This window comes from Mizuhopecten yessoensis, unplaced genomic scaffold, assembly GCF_002113885.1.
Source record: "Mizuhopecten yessoensis strain PY_sf001 unplaced genomic scaffold, ASM211388v2 scaffold9073, whole genome shotgun sequence".
In the NCBI taxonomy this organism is placed as follows: Eukaryota; Metazoa; Mollusca; class Bivalvia; order Pectinida; family Pectinidae; genus Mizuhopecten; species Mizuhopecten yessoensis.
This window is the reverse complement of record NW_018407865.1, coordinates 541,887-560,859: the sequence shown is the minus strand read 5'-3', so window position 1 is coordinate 560,859 and position 18,973 is coordinate 541,887. Positions and strand designations below refer to the sequence as shown.

General features: G+C 37.4%; 1 protein-coding gene across 1 annotated transcript; it reads right to left on the bottom strand.

Moving 5' to 3' along the window:
- On the bottom strand, positions 1–18,899 carry LOC110457259. Its single transcript, XM_021508454.1, has 9 exons — positions 18,755–18,899; positions 9,046–9,234; positions 8,135–8,776; positions 7,343–7,465; positions 5,699–6,950; positions 4,110–4,686; positions 3,251–3,491; positions 2,906–3,008; positions 1–2,222 (listed from the first exon to the last, which is right to left on the bottom strand). The coding sequence occupies exons 2-9, from the start codon at positions 9,187–9,189 to the stop codon at positions 2,020–2,022; spliced, it is 3,285 nt and encodes a 1,094-aa protein (XP_021364129.1). The 5' UTR covers positions 9,190–9,234; positions 18,755–18,899; the 3' UTR covers positions 1–2,019.
- Positions 18,900–18,973: the final 74 nt, after the last annotated feature.

Below are 18,973 nucleotides of genomic sequence, written 5' to 3'. Positions count from 1 at the left end.
ATATACACTGGACTATATATATATATAGTATGGATATATACACTGGACTATATATATATATAGTATGGATATATACACTGGGAAACTATTTAAATCTCTATTTCATTTCTAAAACACAGAACAAAAGAGTAAGTAAAACACGGAGGGTATATATCACAGTGTCACTAAATGTTTCTGTGTAAATACTACGCGAAGGGAATGTGTATGTATACCATTATACAATACTAATAACAAATATTAACAAATACAAACGTAATGCTTTTCATATTAGAATGCACCACAAAAAATATATATGTAATGTCAGCACTTAATACTTACAAAAATCTCACACTATTTTGTTGAAAAAAATATATACATATGTATAATATTTGTCTCTTTTCAGTCATTTATCAGTTTTTCCTGATAACGTTTGCCTTTTAATCATTAAAGTACATGTATTGGTTGTCCTTTTGATATTTGCCTCTTTTCAATCATGTATCAGTTTTTCCTGATAAAATTTGCCTGTTAATCATTAAAGTACATGTATTGGTTGTCCTTTTGATATTTGCCTCTTTTCAGCCATGTATCAGTTTTTCCTGATAACATTTGCCTTTTAATCATTAAAGTACATGTATTGGTTGTCCTTTTGATATTTGCCTCTTTTCAGTCATGTATGAGAAGTGTCCTTACATGTATGAGCTGTATCACATAAATCTATAGACTGACCTATTATATTGACCTTTGACCTGTTTTAATAAGATAGGCTTTATCAATAATCTAATCACAGGATTAAAACTCTTGGTATCCTCAATAATCCTCCTTTTTTTGCTCACTTTCCCTCTCTGCACCCCTGGAACATGTCATAGCAAAAATGAAAACTCAGTGTGCGCCACCTTGTGGTTGAGACAAGAAGACTAGTTTGATCCTTTGATGTACATCAAAAGAATCTTGGGGTCCTGTAACAGTAAAATTGAGTGACTTTGATGCCAGGTGTTGCTTCTCTGTAATGTTCAAAGGACTAGTGATTGGTAAGACTATTTATACCTGAGACCAATCAAATATCTAGCTGTGTGTCTTCAATTTTGCTTTGACACATTCCAGGGATGAACGAGCACAGGATTAAACTGCTTTGGGAATTGTAGTCAAGATAAATTAAAATTCTCATCATGTGATTTGTTAAAGTCAATATGACTTTGGATTGTGTTACACAGTGCAAATGATATATATATATGTATGTATTCTAATTTTTCAAAATAATCTTGTATCCTGTATACAGTGAACACTAAAACCCAACTCACCTACTCAAGAATATGCAAGAAAGTTGACCCCCCCCCCCAGAAACCTCCATGCCAAATATCACTTTCCTTGACCTCTTGGAAATAATGAATGCATATCAACACTTGCACCAAAGTTGTAACATGTCGATTTAGGTAGATAAAGTCCAAAGCAGGTAAAAAATAAAACAATTTCTGTCTCTATTGTCAATAAACTGCATTAATGTTGGCCCCCTAAGGAACCTCTATGCCAAATATCAGAACCCGGCCCAGGTAGTTCAAATACTGCACATTATTTTAGTGAATTTCAATGAACACTTGCACCAAAATCTTAACAAACACTGATATGCAAACACCAAGATTGATGTCAAGGTGTCAACTAAAGTCTCATATTCTTTGATAAAGTGAGCATGAAATAGTTTAAGGTGTATTTATAATAGCTATGATGGCTAAAATTTATGGCTTTCATAATTCCAACACTTGTGGACCAAGATTTCAGCATCTACATTGGTCTAAAAGTACAGTCCTAGGATGTTAGAATTCCGTTATATGTTAGGTACCAGTTCTCTATTCCTGATTCAGTTGATCAAAATTGAGATACCTGTAACAGAATTTGTGTTATGCTCTGAGAATTCTAGTTGAGGTGTATCAAATTTCAGTCAGGTTATAAAAATTCCAGTCCAAGTAAATCAGAACTCCTGTAGGTTTTCAAAATTACAGTAGCACATTATCAGAATTCCTTCACTGGGGTAACAGAAATAAAGTCTCAGAGTGTTTGAGGGTTACTATCTAGCCAGTCCTCTATCAAGCTGGTGATGTCACGGCGTTCCATGTCAGTGTGCTGAAGGAGCTCCAGAAGTAGGGCCAAAGTTAGGCGGTGACTTCGGCCTTGGTCCATCAGAAGCTGGTAGGCGGGCTCCTTGTGTGTGTCATACAGCGCGATCGTCTCTCCGGTCAAGCCCAGTAATCCTGTAACATACAAGGGTCAAGTATGTTTTAATTATCAGAATTTCATTTTAACAACGACTAGAAAACGTTTGTAAAACGAACATATGTCCTCAAACTATGGATTTCATGGAAGTAGACCTAAATACAAAGTACAAAGTCTAAGCAAAGTCAGTGAAGTGGCAAATATAGGTCACAATGACCTACTTTGGTTATATTTGGTGTAGTACTTCTCAAGATGTAGCTGCATATGCAGCAAAATCTAACCAAGAAGTCATATGCAGACCAACAGATAAGGCCAACACTAAATGCCCACTCCTCTATGATGCAGGGGCATAAAATGATTTAATACATGCAAAAACATTCTGTATTCCATAGACACAACAAGAAATTATTTCCTACACTAGAAAATATTTGTAAAAGATACATATGCTCTAGCATTGATGGAAATGTATTAAACATCCAACTTTAACCAAAGTCAGAAATGTGGAAGAATATAGGTCACAGTGACCTACAGTTCGGAAGTATCCACATAACAGGAAGGTTGATGACTGTCTTAGTAACAGAGTAATGGAGCTGATGTCCGGACATACAAACTGCCCGAAATGGCAAACACCATCTTTTGGGGGCATAAAAATTGTTTATGTTGTGTTTGCAAAGTAATTGAACCATATGTACACACTTATTTTAAACATTTACAAACATACCTCCAAGGAGCTTCCAGTCGTTACCAAAGGTAGTATCTAGATGTAGTTTCTGGCTGATCCTCCTCAGAATGGTATGAGGCAACTCGTTCATATACTTTCCCATCTGAAACACATTTCAAGTCATATTATTGGAAAATCTCTTTTCAAACATCATATTTTGTATTTCAATTTTGAGGCGAGTTAAAAGCGAATTTAAACATCTCACAGATGTTTTCAGACAAAGTTAAACATGTCATCGTTTTAACACCATTTTAGAAAGCCTGAAAAATACTTTTAAAATTCAGGATTTTCGACAAATACTAACTGCATGAATTAGTGCACTTTGACTTGTCGACAGATACTGACCATATTCGGGAGCCATATTTTGACCTTGCGATGATTGTCAAGCTTCTCGCTGCTGCAGCATATCTGTCGTTTGCTGAGGTCAAGCACGTGCATGTCCAAGCGGTGTTGGTTGTTAAACACGCACTTCTCCTGCAGCGGACATGACGGTCCTAACACGTACTTGACGTCCAAGCCCAACGTAGCCTTACACACTTTGTGTAACCACTGGTACAACACATAAGGGTTGCAGGCAGCTTCTGACCTGTAACATAAGATATATGCCAGTTATTTTGTATGAAGGAGATTTGAACACGTTAGATACATTCAGGAATTCGGTCTAATTATGGGAAATGCTCTTTTTGCCTCAGGCCACAGGTCTGTCAATACGAGGCTAGTACGTATATACCTGTGCTCTGGCTTAGCTGAAAGCTGTAATGTCTCTATCAAGACACTGTTGTTCAAACCCGATTAGTGAAATGTCAAATTAAAGGAAATACTTAATGTATAGTATTTTCAACAAATGCATTTATGCCCCCAGCTCCTTCCTTCATGGAAAGTCTTAACCAAAGAATCGGAACAAAATTAGTGAAGCAAAAAAAATACTTTTATACATTTGATATATTGGGGGTGACATTTGAACTTATTAGAGTAATGAAGTTAAATTTTAGGTCAAACCAAGATCAAAAACATTGCATGCCCCTCCACAATGTTGCAGAGCATTGTTGGAATATTGTCTACTGTAAATGGATCTGGATATAATACTCCAACCCAGCGATGTGACCGTTACAGCAGGTTCTATGGGAAATAGACCCGTTACATTGACTGATATACAATGTAACAGTAAGTTACTATACAAGGGACCATCAGCTGAAGTACCTACCTGGCAAGGTTGATCTGTATCCGATCCCGGAGCTTATGATGATGAAGGGTGAGGTCGTAGCCGAGGTGTGAGAGACAACACGAGGCGGGGCCAATCATGGCAAGATTGTGACAATCGCTGCTGTTGTTGATCGCAAAGGCTAACTGGTAAAACACCAGGCTTGATGTGTGCATGCGGAAGTCCACATACAGGCACAGTTCCGTTGGTTCTGCTGTAGGGGGCGCCAGGGTGCTCTGGTCTGTGATCACATACGGGACTAAGTAATTCATACCTCCCGAATCTGTCCCGGAAGATTTCTGACGGAAAATAAGCCCAAATATTTCCAGCAGATGGATGATCTTTTCCACAGAGTTGTTATGACACTGTTGGGAAATGATATCGGTGAGGTCTTCCTCGGTGATGACCCCCGTGCTGAGGCCCCGGACTCCTTTTTGCCGGGCCCCTTCTAGGGACTGCACTCCCATCAGCTGCTGAAGGAACACGTTGACATTCTGCACACAATCCAGAAGAACTTTTGGATCGATGAACAGAAACTTGTCAAGGTGTAGTACATGGGACAAAGTCAGTGGAGCTGCTTCTGAAACCATAGAAATAAAGAATGTCAAATACACACATGTATATTTATATCAAAGCAATGCAAGGCAATCCATAGTCCCCCACAGGTAATGATTTCTATATTTAACAAACAGTACACTTACGTCAGGATGTAACTATACTGTTCAAAGCATAGGTCATAGTGAGGTCATAGTGAGGTCATAGTGACCTACTTCTTGCACTCGTCATCCCAATTAAGATCACCTAATCTGGTTACTCCAGGTGAAATTGTATAGAAGATATATGCCCCCAGACAAACTTTTTCAAAAGTAAAGGTCAAAACACTTGGAAAGAATATTTGATACTTTCACCTATGGGCTTTTCTAGAGATTTGTAAAAAATATGAATAATGACATCATAAGTACCGGGTACACATACTTGGGATGTCCAGTCTAGCCCAATGTTTACACCCAGAACACTGTTGTTGCTTATGTTTTGTTTATTTCATCTTTATTATTTCTCATAAAAGTCTCATAAGGTATCGGTTTAATTTTCAAAATTGATTTATCAAAGCTATATAGTAATGCCAGAAAATACAGTTCCCAATACATAGCTGGAGATCATTAAGGACCCAGTATACGAACATACACTTAAGCCTAACTAGTCTGGCTGTCCCACAATAAATATTTTGGAGGATCGAGTCCCGTTTTTTCTATTATAAAGTGCCCCAGTAGTCCAAATATTTCATACTAAAAATTAAACCACTTATGATCTGTACATGTACCAACCATGGCCAAAAACCAGTAATTTTCAGACTAAAAGTAAATCTGCCATTTGTACAATCATATATATGTACAGGACAACATGGTGATGAGCTCAACAGTTTCTGACCCTACAGTTATAAATTAGTATATAGAAGTACAAACTATTGGTCTTCAAAAGTCAAAATCTAGATTTCAATTTCTGTAGGCATTCCATTTACTGTCAACAACCTTGGCCTTGCTCAGTGATAAAAGTGGATAACTTGGCTTAAATACAAATGCACTTTTTCTTACTTGATGACAGGATCTCGCCAACATTTTTAAGGTCGGTCCAGACAATTTGCTGAAGGTCCTGACCACCTCCTGGTACCTCGTCCTGAAACATGCTGGAGAACTCTACCTCATCAATAAACAGCTTCTGTTCGCCCCGCCTTACGGCTTCAAGCTGAAGCATCATTGCCACAGAGGGCAGTGATATCTTCTGTTTCAGTGTCATTTCACCAAGAACCTTCCAAATTCCCCGCTGGAGCTGACGACTCACATCTTGAGCCTCTACACCATCCACTCCAGGGCAGAACAGTTCTGGCATGGGCACGTTATATTTCTGTATCTGCTGGCCGAACGGCAGATAGAAAAGTGTGCGTACTTCATCGACGCCCACAGTGGCATCATTGTACAACAATCCATATGTCAAAATTGGGCATTCATATCCGTCAAAACACCGAATTGTATGAATCACATTCTGCAGGCGCTGAATCTCTGTATGGGTGGACGTCACCACTTTTGCGCCATCGAATGTCAATACAAATATACTAGTCCTTGTGAATAAATACTGGCAACAGTGATGGAAAAATTTGTCCTCGGGCGTAAATTTATCGTCTGGCATTATGAAGAATTCTACATTGATAGAACCTTTGTGTATAAAGGAACTTGCATCATCACGGTCTCTGAATATGTCACTTTTTGTTAAAGACTCATTACTAGCGTGTAATCTGGACGACGACTCGTCGTTAAGGAGATAATCAAACGAGGACCAGGATGTAAAACTGATTGCACCTTCTCTGTCCATTCCCATGGTGCACTTGACACACTGATACAAGCTGTTGTTATTGTCTGACGGAGAAGATAACATGCCGGGCATTAACAGGCGTGCAAGGGCCCTCGCTTCACTGCCACATAGAAACACACGCACTTTAGGCAGGTTTACTGTCCTGTTCAATTCAAACAGGTCGACATTGATGTCCTGTGGATCCTGTGGGTCGCTGCTGTCAGGCAGCGGGTTTACACGATAGCTCTTGCCACCCCGCTGTACAGGGTCACATGAGGCTGGCCGCGCCTTTCCTGGGTTGTGGGCTGGTAACCTTTGGTATGTAGGCATCTTGGGTGGTTCTGAAGCCAGAGGAAGGCCAGGGACAGACGGATAGTTTACATCTGGGTCTGGCAAGGATGGGGTTGTGGGGAAGATGTTCTGAGACAGACCCTCGGGACGCTGTAAAACAATCCGTACCATGGTCTCCTTAGCCAAGAGCTCTGGTATACTGCTGGCCTGTGGACAGATACAATAAGTTTTGTAACAATTCACTGCTGAGGAAGTTGATACATTTACATTTAGCAGTCATTGTTCCATGGTAGGAGACAAACACCCTTATGTGGAATAAGACAAAAGAGGCTGACAAATAACTAACGACATTGCTGTGGCTGAGCAGGACTGCTAAATGACATTCCTGAGTTTCACTCGAGGTTTGCCTATTGACCAAGAGCACCAGTTCATAACTTACTTCTCCCAGACTCTGAACGGCCAACATTAACTGATGAGAGTTTTTGGTGCTCTTGAACGTCTTACTAATGACCAAGAGCATCACCATATAATTATGATACCTACAAGTAGCTCCGGAGGACTACCTTATGACAAATAGCACCAGTTTAAAAGCAACTTACCTCCCTAGGGCTCTGGAGGGGCTGACCATTGACTGAGCGGATCCAGTCACCAACCATGAGTTTACCGTCAGCAGGGCCGTCTGGTGTTATACACTCCACAAGGGTATACAGGTCGTCAGCATTCTTAAAATAAACACACAAATAAGGTCAAAACAGGTAAGTACAGGTGATGTACATCTTTATATAGGAAGCATGCTGTCTAATCATTTCCTATTCCTTATTTATGTTATCACTGATTCTTTTTTTTATATTTAATTTCATTAAATGGACCTGATCGATATACATGATTAATTTGGTAACCTTTCTTTCGAGCAGAACATGAAGCTTATGCTGGCATATTTTTGCGTTTTATGAATTTTTTTTTGCATGTACTTCATTGATACATGTAGTGATAAAGTGTATATGACCTGCATGGAGTCTGGTATTTATAACTGACAATAGTTTTTATTGACAGACACCAAAAGCTTGGACACTGTCATTATCCCCTAAAACTGTTGTTTACCTGTAATACTGCGGTTGTACCGATCAGAATGAGTTTGCAGGGATCAAATTTTGTGCAGCATGGCTAGGCTAATGAGTGTGCTTTGTATTTGGTTGATAGGATTTTAATTTTATTAATGTGTAAACAGATTTCTTTTTTTTGTGTTTGCAAATATATATCCATGGAGAATTTAATACATGGTAATAATAATATTTGCTGGGTTTTTATTTGTTTGCTTTCTTTGGTGACCAGGCGTGAATATAACAAAAGAATTCCCCCCTGTGAATATTACCAGCTATACTGTAGCTTACCTTTGACATTTTGACCTTGAACTTGAAGCCAAATGAGCCTCTAGCCCCGCGTGTTAGTGACACTGTCTTTGTGACTGGGTCCCAATGTATGAAGTGTGGGAACCGCAGCAGGTCACTGGTATTAGTACTAGGTCTAACCAACAGGGGGTGGTTCATGGTTGCTGGGACAGAACTACACGTGCGACCATTGATATCAGTCATGGCTTGGGTCCTGCTGTCCACGGCAGGAAAGGACGTAGCCCGATTTTCGTCACAGTTAGCGGATCCCAGGCCTGTGCTGTCTAGGAATGGACGGCTCTCTGGCGACTGCTGGCCCTCCAATCCCTGAAGGAGAGGCTCTGACTCGACAGGCCGACGTTTATTGTCAGGACCCTTTCGCATACCTGTGCAGGACCGACCACTGCTGTTTGACACCTGGTCCCGGCTCCGTTTGCTACTGATGCTGACAAGGGAACAGATGATGACCTCTATGACAGGGGTGGACAGACCTGACAGGAGTTTCCACAGCAGTGCTGGGGCAAGTAAGGTCACGTCAAGGTGATTGATAAACAGGATGCGGTCAAGTAGATTCAGGACGTCACCTCTACCGAGACAACATTCTGGCTTGACCTTGGTCACTATTGAAAATGTTTCGTTGTTCCCCTGTCAACATGAATACTCAAATGTTATACATGTAGATTGCATTATCATTCTCACTTGACATCAGAAGTTCTTGATATCAAAATATATATCTGAATTCAAACTGAAATATTATTTTATTCAACAACTCAAACTTCACAAAAATCTCACTGATACCAGGTAAATAATAAAATTTAGCTGTGGTGCAATACGAGTTGGCCTTCTGTTTAAATTATGTAAAGATAAATGTCGAAGACAGCATTAGCGTCTGTGACCTTGACCTCTGTGTGTACCTGGATAATGTCGACCTTGATGCCTAGTTTGCCAGTACTGGTTTTGGTGAGACTGATGCGTCTTGTGTGGGACCAGAGTGCCCGGTCAGGATCGACCTTGAGTATTTCGATGGCTTGGTGGATGTCATTTGGGATGGCACCCATAGCTTCACCTCATACCAGGGGGTCACATGACTACAGGTGATAGATCTGAAATTACAGAAAAAACATGTTATTACAAGTTGTCCAGTTATAAGGCTGCAGTTAAATATAAACTTAATTCATTTAACAACAATTATGAAACAAGTTATTTCAACTTATATTAATCAATCTTGTTGGCTCGGATGTTAGCGCACGTGGGTCTTATTATTGTTGAAGGAAACCGGAGTACCCGGAGAAAACCAATGTGGTTGGGCAGGTGACCCCATATACCTTTTCACGTCCGATCGGCGAATCGAACCCTGGCCACCTTGGTGAAAGGCAAGTGCGCTATATATCCACTGCACCATCCGACCATTTTATGGCTGCAGTGCAAGCAATGACTACATTTTACATGATGATTTTGACACACAATATTGTTGTATACACCATATGTTATAGCATGAATACAGCCATGTAATGATGAGCTCAGGTAAATTAATATGACCTATGACCTATTGTGATGTCATAAAATGATAATAAAATCTCATCAGACTTTCTAAATCATATCATGACATCGAAGTGGAGGCAAAATTAATAAAATCAAGATGGCCGAGTTCGAGACTTCGGGGATGACTGGAAAAGCATGTTTTTCCTTAATATTCACAAAAATACTTGATCATGTGATAATAAACGATCTTATTTTATTTTAACAGTGTTCAAACTTAACGGTAGACCATCCATAGACAATCACCACAAAAACACTGTAGGTCTATGGAGGTCATTAATTCCAGAGACGGAATTGTCTACAAGTTTTTCCTATGATGTGTATGATTCTATGACAAATATAATATAGTAAATGTTCTGTAATATCACTTATAACATTATAATATTTACTTAATTTCGTGTTACCAAGTGATAAATATTTAAGTAAGATTTTCTAGATAAAGGTCTTGTCTATGAAAATTTCAGTAGGTCTATGAGAAATCTACAATATCACATAGCTACCAATTTTCTATCGTTTGTAAATTCTTAATTCTGTTTTATGTGAGATTTATTAGTCTTCACTTCATGACTTATAATTTACTGGTAAAATGCAGCGTCTGTAAATCTCAAATCAAATTTTTTACTATATATTTTAATTTAGCATGCAGTATGCAGGTTTTACGTTTTATGTAATTTTTATTTATTCTTCATTAATGGAGGAATTATGGTCCATGTCAATTATACCCCCCTATCTTGACCTCTATAGAACATAATATTGATTAATAACCATAGGTACAGGTAGTACAGTATATGATTCAATTTGGTCTAATTGTATGCATGGTCGGATGGGTATACAGATTTTTTGTGTGAAAACATTTGGCAGTTTTAAAATGATTACGATTATGAATATATTATGACCGTCAGACAAAGAAATTGAATACTGACCTGTGTAGGACAACGACAGAGTCATACATACATACGTAAGTAAGATTATTTATACCACATATATACTGTACTAGGTTTACCCTGTGTGTGTTATAGATTGATCAATAACTAGCGTGTCAGTTTATATCACACAATGTCTTTCCTGTTACCGGCCAGCCCAGCATTATTTACATTTAAAGGCCAGCTATATAGGATACACCTCCCACGATGGAACAAGCAATTAATTTCCAGGCTGTTGTTTGTTTGCATTGTTGTAATCCTAATAACTGTGAACACTTTAATTAAAAACATAATAGTAAATAGATACGTTGTGAGGCAGACATTTCATGTTAAAACGGGAAACCAAATTGTCACACCCACTAGATGGGTTGCATGTTGGGAAAAATGGCCACTGCACACTGTACGGGTGAACAGAACTACTGTTGGTGCTGTTCCAATGTGCAAAACTACACAATCATTTAGTGTGCAATAGTGATGACAGACCAACAGTTAGATAGCTAAAGACTATGTGAAAACCAAAGCGCCTTTACCATAGACCTGATATCTAATTATATAACTAGAAACTTGTTTTTGTGAACAAAAACATATGTCTCCCCTTATTAGACAATAGACAACTTGGGTATAAATATATAGTGGGGCAAGAGACCTAATTCAAGTGCACTGTACACCTTCTGTGGGTGATGCAGGTATACTTCAAGTTTGACTAGGATATCTTTAATGGTTTAGAAGTTATGCCGTGGACAAACTAAGATATCAAAAAATAAACAAAGGGCCATAACTCTATATAAAGTGGGGCAAGAGACCCAATTTCAGTCCGAGAGATTCCCCCTTCCCAAGATACATGAATATGGTAAGTTTGGTCAACGTAGGTGACATAACATGGAACTTATGCTCCGGACAAACTTCGGGTCATAACTCTGTAATTAGTGAAGCACGAGACCTAATTCCAGTGCACTGCACACCTTCTGTGGGTGATGCAGGTATACTTTAAGTTTGATCAAGATATCTTAAACGGCTTAAAATGTATTGGCCAGACAATAATTTACTGAAAATGTTGCACTAATATTTGACCTTTGACCTTGAGGTGAAGGTCACAGTGATCTAATTCCAATGCACTGCACACCTTCTGTGGGTGATGCGTGCATACCTCAAGTTTCATCAAGATATCTTTAACGGTTTAAAAGTTATGGCCCGGACAAGTTGCAGTTAGAAGAACCAGAACCAGAAGAAGAAGAACCAGTACTAATTAAATACAATATGTCTCCCTTCATTCGAAGGGGACACATACCGGTCATTAACCCTTTCGCCCTATAGACCATAATGGACTTATCCAGTTCAATGCACAGTAGAGTTTATTAAAGTTACATAGGGGTGAAAGAGTTGACAAATATAAATATCTATAGTGAAGGTATTAAAAAACAAATTTGCAAACCCTCCATCCCAGCTGCCAAATAATCAGATGTTATAACCTATGGCTTTATGGTTCTTAACAAGATGTTGTTGAAAATATCAATTGTTAGGGACAATAGACTAGTTAGAGATTGGAATGTTTTTTAGTCACTTGAGCTTTAAGGTGAGGTGATCTAAACAAGTTGTAATCTTTGAGAATGTGGTTGAGTCTATGTGCAATCTGAATAGGTATGGACTTTAGTCCATGACTAACTTCACACAATGAAACAGTATGTGACATGAGTGTTGATTTTGTATGGCACACAATATGTGACACCGCAACTGTTGTACTGTGTATTAAACGGTTAAACGGTTTTCGAGCTCAGGTAAAAAGTGATTTACAGGTATAACACCCAGTTCAGAGTAAGGTTATAATGTCCTGATGTCATCTTAGAGTGCTTTCTTGCACTTAACAGCGACAATTTGTGTGTGTTTTCGTAATCTGTTCGGGTACAAGAAGGTAGAGAGTAGGCTAGCTGTCCAGTAGATCTGGTTATTGCCTTCACTCACTCTGTATACAGTGAGACAGGTTTACTGCAAGAATTCTGGTATCCCAGCCCACATATAATGTATGGGAGGTTTAATTCTATTATTGTGGCTGTAGACATCCTTTGATGTACACCACACTTGACACTTGATACTTTATACACAATAATCTAGACCAGGAAGTGGTGGTGTTATACCCTGCAGCTTGTTTAATATGTCAGAACATGACGACACCAGATAAGCTCTCTCTGGCTTTACCCATATGGCCACCATGATATCTGGAACGAGTTTCTAAATTTACACCAAAGTTTACACCGTATGTGTGTGCCTTATCAAGTTGTTTTGAACCTAAAAGTATTTGTACCTGTTCACTCCTATTTCTATTTACTTTGTATAGGATTGTAAAGGTGTAAAACGTTTACATGCACAATGCACACAGTGACTGAGCATATATAGTGTATTGCAAATGATATGCATAAGGGGCATCATTTACATGTAGCTGTTTGCATTTGCATGATTGTAATAGTAAATTGTACACAAATGGGTTTGAAAATTAATTTCATTTTGAATTGATATATCTTTACCGAAAAAATATATGGAAGAAAAATCCTTCCGTTGTTGTTCTGAGCCTTTTCACGTTATTTCACAAACTGGTACATAGATATATATATATATGCTGTGTATATATATATATATATAGTTTTCATAACATGTTTGAGATTTAACATGGGCTTGTCTAAATTCTTTATTCAATTCCAGTTTTTCCCAACCACTATATGTACAGTCACACGACCTCTGTGTCTCAAGACAATCGAATCACTCAATGCAAGGATCAATATATATAAGCTCCATGGTTAGGTTCGAAAAAATAGGACACAATTGTTGAATGTATATCAAATTTACTCATGACAAATATGTGTATTATTATCATAACAGCTAGGCATATCATATGTATAATGATTACAAAGTGTTTTTTATTAAAATAACACGCCCAAGAAAGCAATTTACCTTTTTTCTACTAGGCCTTTGGCAGAGGTTCAGTACGCTGTAGAAATAGCTAATATTCTGAGCACGAGATTTATGAAAGTATCAAGAGTGATCCCTTGTGCATTATATAAAGCTGAATGTGAGAGTTGGGAACATATGTACAGGAATGAAAACAGGATGCTAGAATAGGGAGAAAGTGAAAATATCAAACAGAGAGGTAATAAGTTTAGGTTTTTTAGATTACAAGTTGGAAATTATAAACAGATGTTGATTACAAAATTTACTCATTCACCCCTAAATATTTAAATTGGACGAGCCCAGTCTTTCACTTGGTAAGGTCCAAGTGTGACTTTAGGGGTGAATGGGTTAAAGTACCCTATAAATGTTTACCCGAGGTGTAGCTCCTGGTCCTATACAAACGGGACGGTATATGATGAAAGATGAACTGCATATAGATAATATGGTATGTGTGATAAGTTATATACGTTAAAACTTAGCGTGACTTAACCCTTTCACCACTGTAGACCACAATGGACTCATCCAGATCAATGCATGGTAGAGTCTACTAAAGTTACATAGGGGTGAAAGGGTTAATACACCCAATTCCTCTAGCCTGTTTCTGTTTGACTGGTATGTTTTAGCCTATCATTATATATATCTAAGTGGACATTTTCTTATTAAGCCACACCTACATTTAATCTTTAATTGCAAGTTTGACTGTTGGAATAAATGTATGTCGCTTTGTGGTTTAGGACTGTGGTTTTCTATAATGCCCCTTAATTATAACCCGGATATATGCTATATAAACGTTACTGCCAAAATCTGCTTTGATAATAAACATTACGTAAATTACAGTCACAATCTTAAAAGGCATCAGGTACTTGTATTTATGGGTTGTTATATAGAACGGTAACGAAGGGAAAATGTAGATCTTGTGCCTTCCAAAGCAATCACTGAATGTTTTACAGAGCAGATGCAAATAACACCCATGGCAGCCAAATGCAACTGTTCTGGCTAGGTGAAAATTAGAAAAAGTTGAGTGAAATTTATTCTCTGAGTAAATGATGTACTTGACCATCTACATCATGTACTGTAAAAATACTGTGAGGAATAATATATATTCATTGTCTAAAACAATCTACAAAGTTTTAATTTTTGCTACATAATACAGATGTTTTAACGCTTAATATATTATGGCCAATGCCTACCATTACTGTTCTGTGAAAGAAACAATAGCAATTTCTATTTGCCATGTACGCCTAAGTTTCTTTTCACTTGCACATTCTAGATCTGTATGGGAGAGTTCGAGGAAAGCCACTGTACATGTAAAAGCTTTAAATTTAACAGTGTAAACTTATGAAAATCTGTGACAAGTTGCTAGCTACGATGAGTACCATGTTATGCATCAGAAGTGAACTAAAAAGGAAATGCAAAATCCCTATACATGTACTTATGATATGAGTTCAGAAAAGTCATTGATGAGCTCAGTGTTGACACAAAGTGTTTGTCACGTTCTTCGTGTAGATCTAGAACTGGAAGCCGCCTTCTGACTATTGTTTATGTAATGTATATACATGTATATGTTGATCAATAAAGCTTAAACAATGCAACATGATCTTTTTATGACATATTACACAGTCACCTCCCATCTGGATACACAATACAAAATACGAAATGATTCCATGCATAGAAACACATACTAATGTTGAAGTTTCTGTTCTGGTATGTAGTACACATGTACATACTCGAAACATTATCAAGAAAATATATAGATAAGAATACAGGAAAACTAATATCAGCATACATACATTATATACCTTACTGTATTCAGATCAACAATATCCTGGATAACATTTCTAAATCTTTGTTTGTATATAATGATATTGAAAACCATAACTCTTCTTACTTCAATACACATTTAACAAGGAAGCATGTGGCCTGGATGACTGGTCAAAATGACAACTGTTTTTTTTTCAAATTGTGCAACATTAACCCAAAAAAGGAAGCTACCCACAAAGAGCGGGATATATTTGACACCATTTAGTGAAATGAAGCACTTTTATTTAGAAAATCATGTCACTGTGGCCCAGGGTGATCCTTGTCTGCACTGTTGCATCTTTAACTGTAAACCTATAATTAAGTTCCATTCAACGTTATAAACCACATGTCATGAAGTCCATAGACTTTTGCCAGCAAATTAAAGCAATTAACTTAATCATACACATTCAGTTGTATCCATCATAATTAGTTCCCATCAAATGTGATTGAGTTACATAATCAGGGCAAAAACATTCCAAAAGCATTAATTGCTACATATTTTCATATAATAATAATAATAATAATTGGAGGTTCTTATATACCGCTTTATCCCAACCTAGTTCGTAGGTCGTCTCAAAGCGGTTCACAAATTATTATCTGTGGTTATACGGCCTTTGCAACTAGCCAGTATATTTCTCAACTCCCTGGGGAGCATACAGCCGGAGCTGCCATTTCGGCGCTAACAGCTAGCATTCAACAATTCTAGCACTGCCCAACCACGTACTCATTTACAGCTGAGTAGACTTGAACAAGCAGAGTAAAGTATCTTGCTCAATGATACAACACATTGCCGTGCCGTGAACCCGCAACCCTTCAGTCACGAGCCCGGCATCCTACCACTGGACTTTCGTGCCTCATATCCAATGTTGCTGCCTCAAAAATGTATATTATTATCTGAGTGGACAACTTCCATTGGCTTGTATATATAGGATCTTAATTAAGTTTTCATTTTATATGAGATTTTATGAAACGAGTCTTAGGAAAACTTCGAGACGAGTTTCATAAAAGCTTGTATGAAATGGAAACAAATTTGAGATACCTTTTATCACATAACTCAGAAAACTTACATTTTGACAGGTTTTAAATCCAAAATGTAGAGGGCTTAATCAAAACGGAGACAGCCATTTTGTTGCGCCATTCACAATTTATGACGTCACATCATTGTCCATATTATGACGTCACAATGAAAAATGCTCCAGGGTATATTACACTAGTGACATATGTAAAAATATTACATGAGCGAATTCCATGGATAACAGGCCGATTATGTGATAAATATATATCTAGTATAGATCTGGACCAATTACATTTCATATTGTAATGATTGAAGTACCAGTTAGCATTAATTACAAATATAAGTAATGTTGACATTTTTGGTAAATGTTCATCAACCATTTTCCCAAAGTGGCTATAGTTTGGTTTGTTTGTGTTTTATGTCCTATTAACAGCTATGGTCAAAGTCGCTATAGCTACAGGTTGGTTTGTCACATACATGACTGTACTTGATGTCGGTCAAGAATTAAGTGAGATGAAAAGATACTGCCAGTAATTGTAGACTTGCATGGATAACATAATGTATAGCAAACATGTAACGAATAGTGATTAAGTATCAATATTTTTCAGTACTCACATACATTTGATTATTCATTTTATTGCCTTTGACGATAGTCAAACTGGGAAAAATGATGTATTGGAATGTCATTTATAGACATGGTCCCTGTAGACTGATGAAATACAGATTTTTTTTGTTTATCAATGCAGTGACTGAGATAAATAACCATCCTTCCATCCATGTACGTATGAACAGTACATAAAAATTACCCAGCAGACAAAACTACATAACCTGAAGTGTAAACCAAACCCAGGGACAAACTACCATATCAGGTAATGCCACAGAATTGGATTAGTTCGTGGTAATGCCAACTCTACTACATGTACATTTCATACCCTATCCTTTCCAGGGGTTACGCTACAGAGAGCGTAGGTGAGCGTAACCCCTGGAAATCGAGGATGGTCTTAGAGACCATCCTCGATAATACCGATTTTTTTTTATTTAAAAAAAAAAAAAATGAAACTTGACACATAACATACCCTGTTCCTGTATAAGATAGGAGCTAGACTTCCAGTAACGAAAGGAATGTGTGAAGTGGGAAGGGGTTAGGTGTTGATTGACAGAGGAAAGTCGTTTCGGGACATGTCAACAAGTCGTTTCTGGATATTTCATTTTTTTTCTTCTGTTTTCTCTTCAAACATATTTTATTGTCAAATAGATTTAAACAATGGATTGGGTAAAAGTTGTTACACAAATACACCACATAAAAGCATTACTCAAAATATATTTAAATAAATAAATGAATATACAACATTTGATATAGCGCCCTGTCTAGCTAACATAAGCCACTCTAAAGCGCTTTACAGTACATAAATATACAATTTTATACAGTCAATACAATTAGCATATAAATAAATCAATACAATATTGAGGAATTTGCAGGCGCTAACTACTAGTCCTATACCACCTGGCTAATACCTCCCTATGTGTGTATGCTTGTGTGTATTGCTGGATTTGATGAACTGATTCACATGTCTAAAACATATATTCTACTTATTTCATGTTTTTACTTTCATAAAATTAAACTTCAATATAGCAAAATAATGCTTAACACATTGTTAAAATTAATGTTTACTCATTCACCTCTTAATGGCAATAATGGAGAATAAAGTGAATTGAAAACCAGGGATGTGTAGTGAAAACATATTATTACAACAGCAAACAAGGAACCTATATATTAGCTATCAATAACGAAAGAAATTGAATGTTAAATTTCATAAGTTCCTCCCTGTATTCAATGAGATTAGTTTCAACAGGTAACAACATACTGTCAATTGTGAAAATGTTGGTAGGTATATATATCCCCTCAAGCATTAGCAATCTGGTAACACTAATGATCCCGAATGTAGTTTATTAGTGAACATTTTATATGTACCGAAACGACTTTATTAACGTCAATAAGTCCCGAAACATTTTGTGTTATGTCCCGAAACGTCTTCGGCACTCCCGAACCGACTTGTTACCGAAACTAGAATTCTATACAATATGAACATTCTCCAAATAGTTATTGAATAATATTAGTCCTGGATGAGTTCTCCCCGCATAAAAGGGTTAACAATAAGTTATATCATAGGCCTAGGCAATATGTATTCCTTACAAATATTATATATTTGATGAAGACAACTACAACACAAATAAATTGACGACCGCTAAAACTGTAACAATTGGTCTAATTTCTAAACAATACAGTACTGTATCCTCTGTTGTTTTTCTCGGTCAATGACGACCATGCCTGTTTTTATGCGATACAGTAATCATTCAAAAATGTTCAGAATATAGACAGATAACACATGTCATTATGATACTCACATATCATGATGCCCTCAGGTAACTATGTTGGAAGGAAACAAATAGTTTCTGATTTCTACTACAGTATAATTTCTTATTGCGAACACAGAACGCCCGTTTCTCGCTTCTCGTTTCCAGGAGTTAACATGACAGTTATGAAAAGTCTAAAAACATTCCGAGTGTGTGGACGTACAAAATTAAAATCGTCAAATGGTAAAAAATCCGCATTAAAGGAGAAAA

What these genes read in the sequence shown, in the direction of transcription:
- LOC110457259 (XM_021508454.1), bottom strand. Translation starts at nt 9,189, where the DNA reads ATGGGTGCCATCCCAAATGACATCCACCAAGCCATCGAAATACTCAAG. An exon ending in CCCTCCAGAGCCCTAGGGAG is followed by an intron (nt 6,951 to 7,342) that starts GTAAGTTGCTTT and finishes ATCTGTCCACAG; the next exon opens with GCCAGCAGTATACCAGAGCT. An exon ending in AAATATGGCTCCCGAATATG is followed by an intron (nt 3,009 to 3,250) that starts GTCAGTATCTGT and finishes AATGTGTTTCAG; the next exon opens with ATGGGAAAGTATATGAACGA.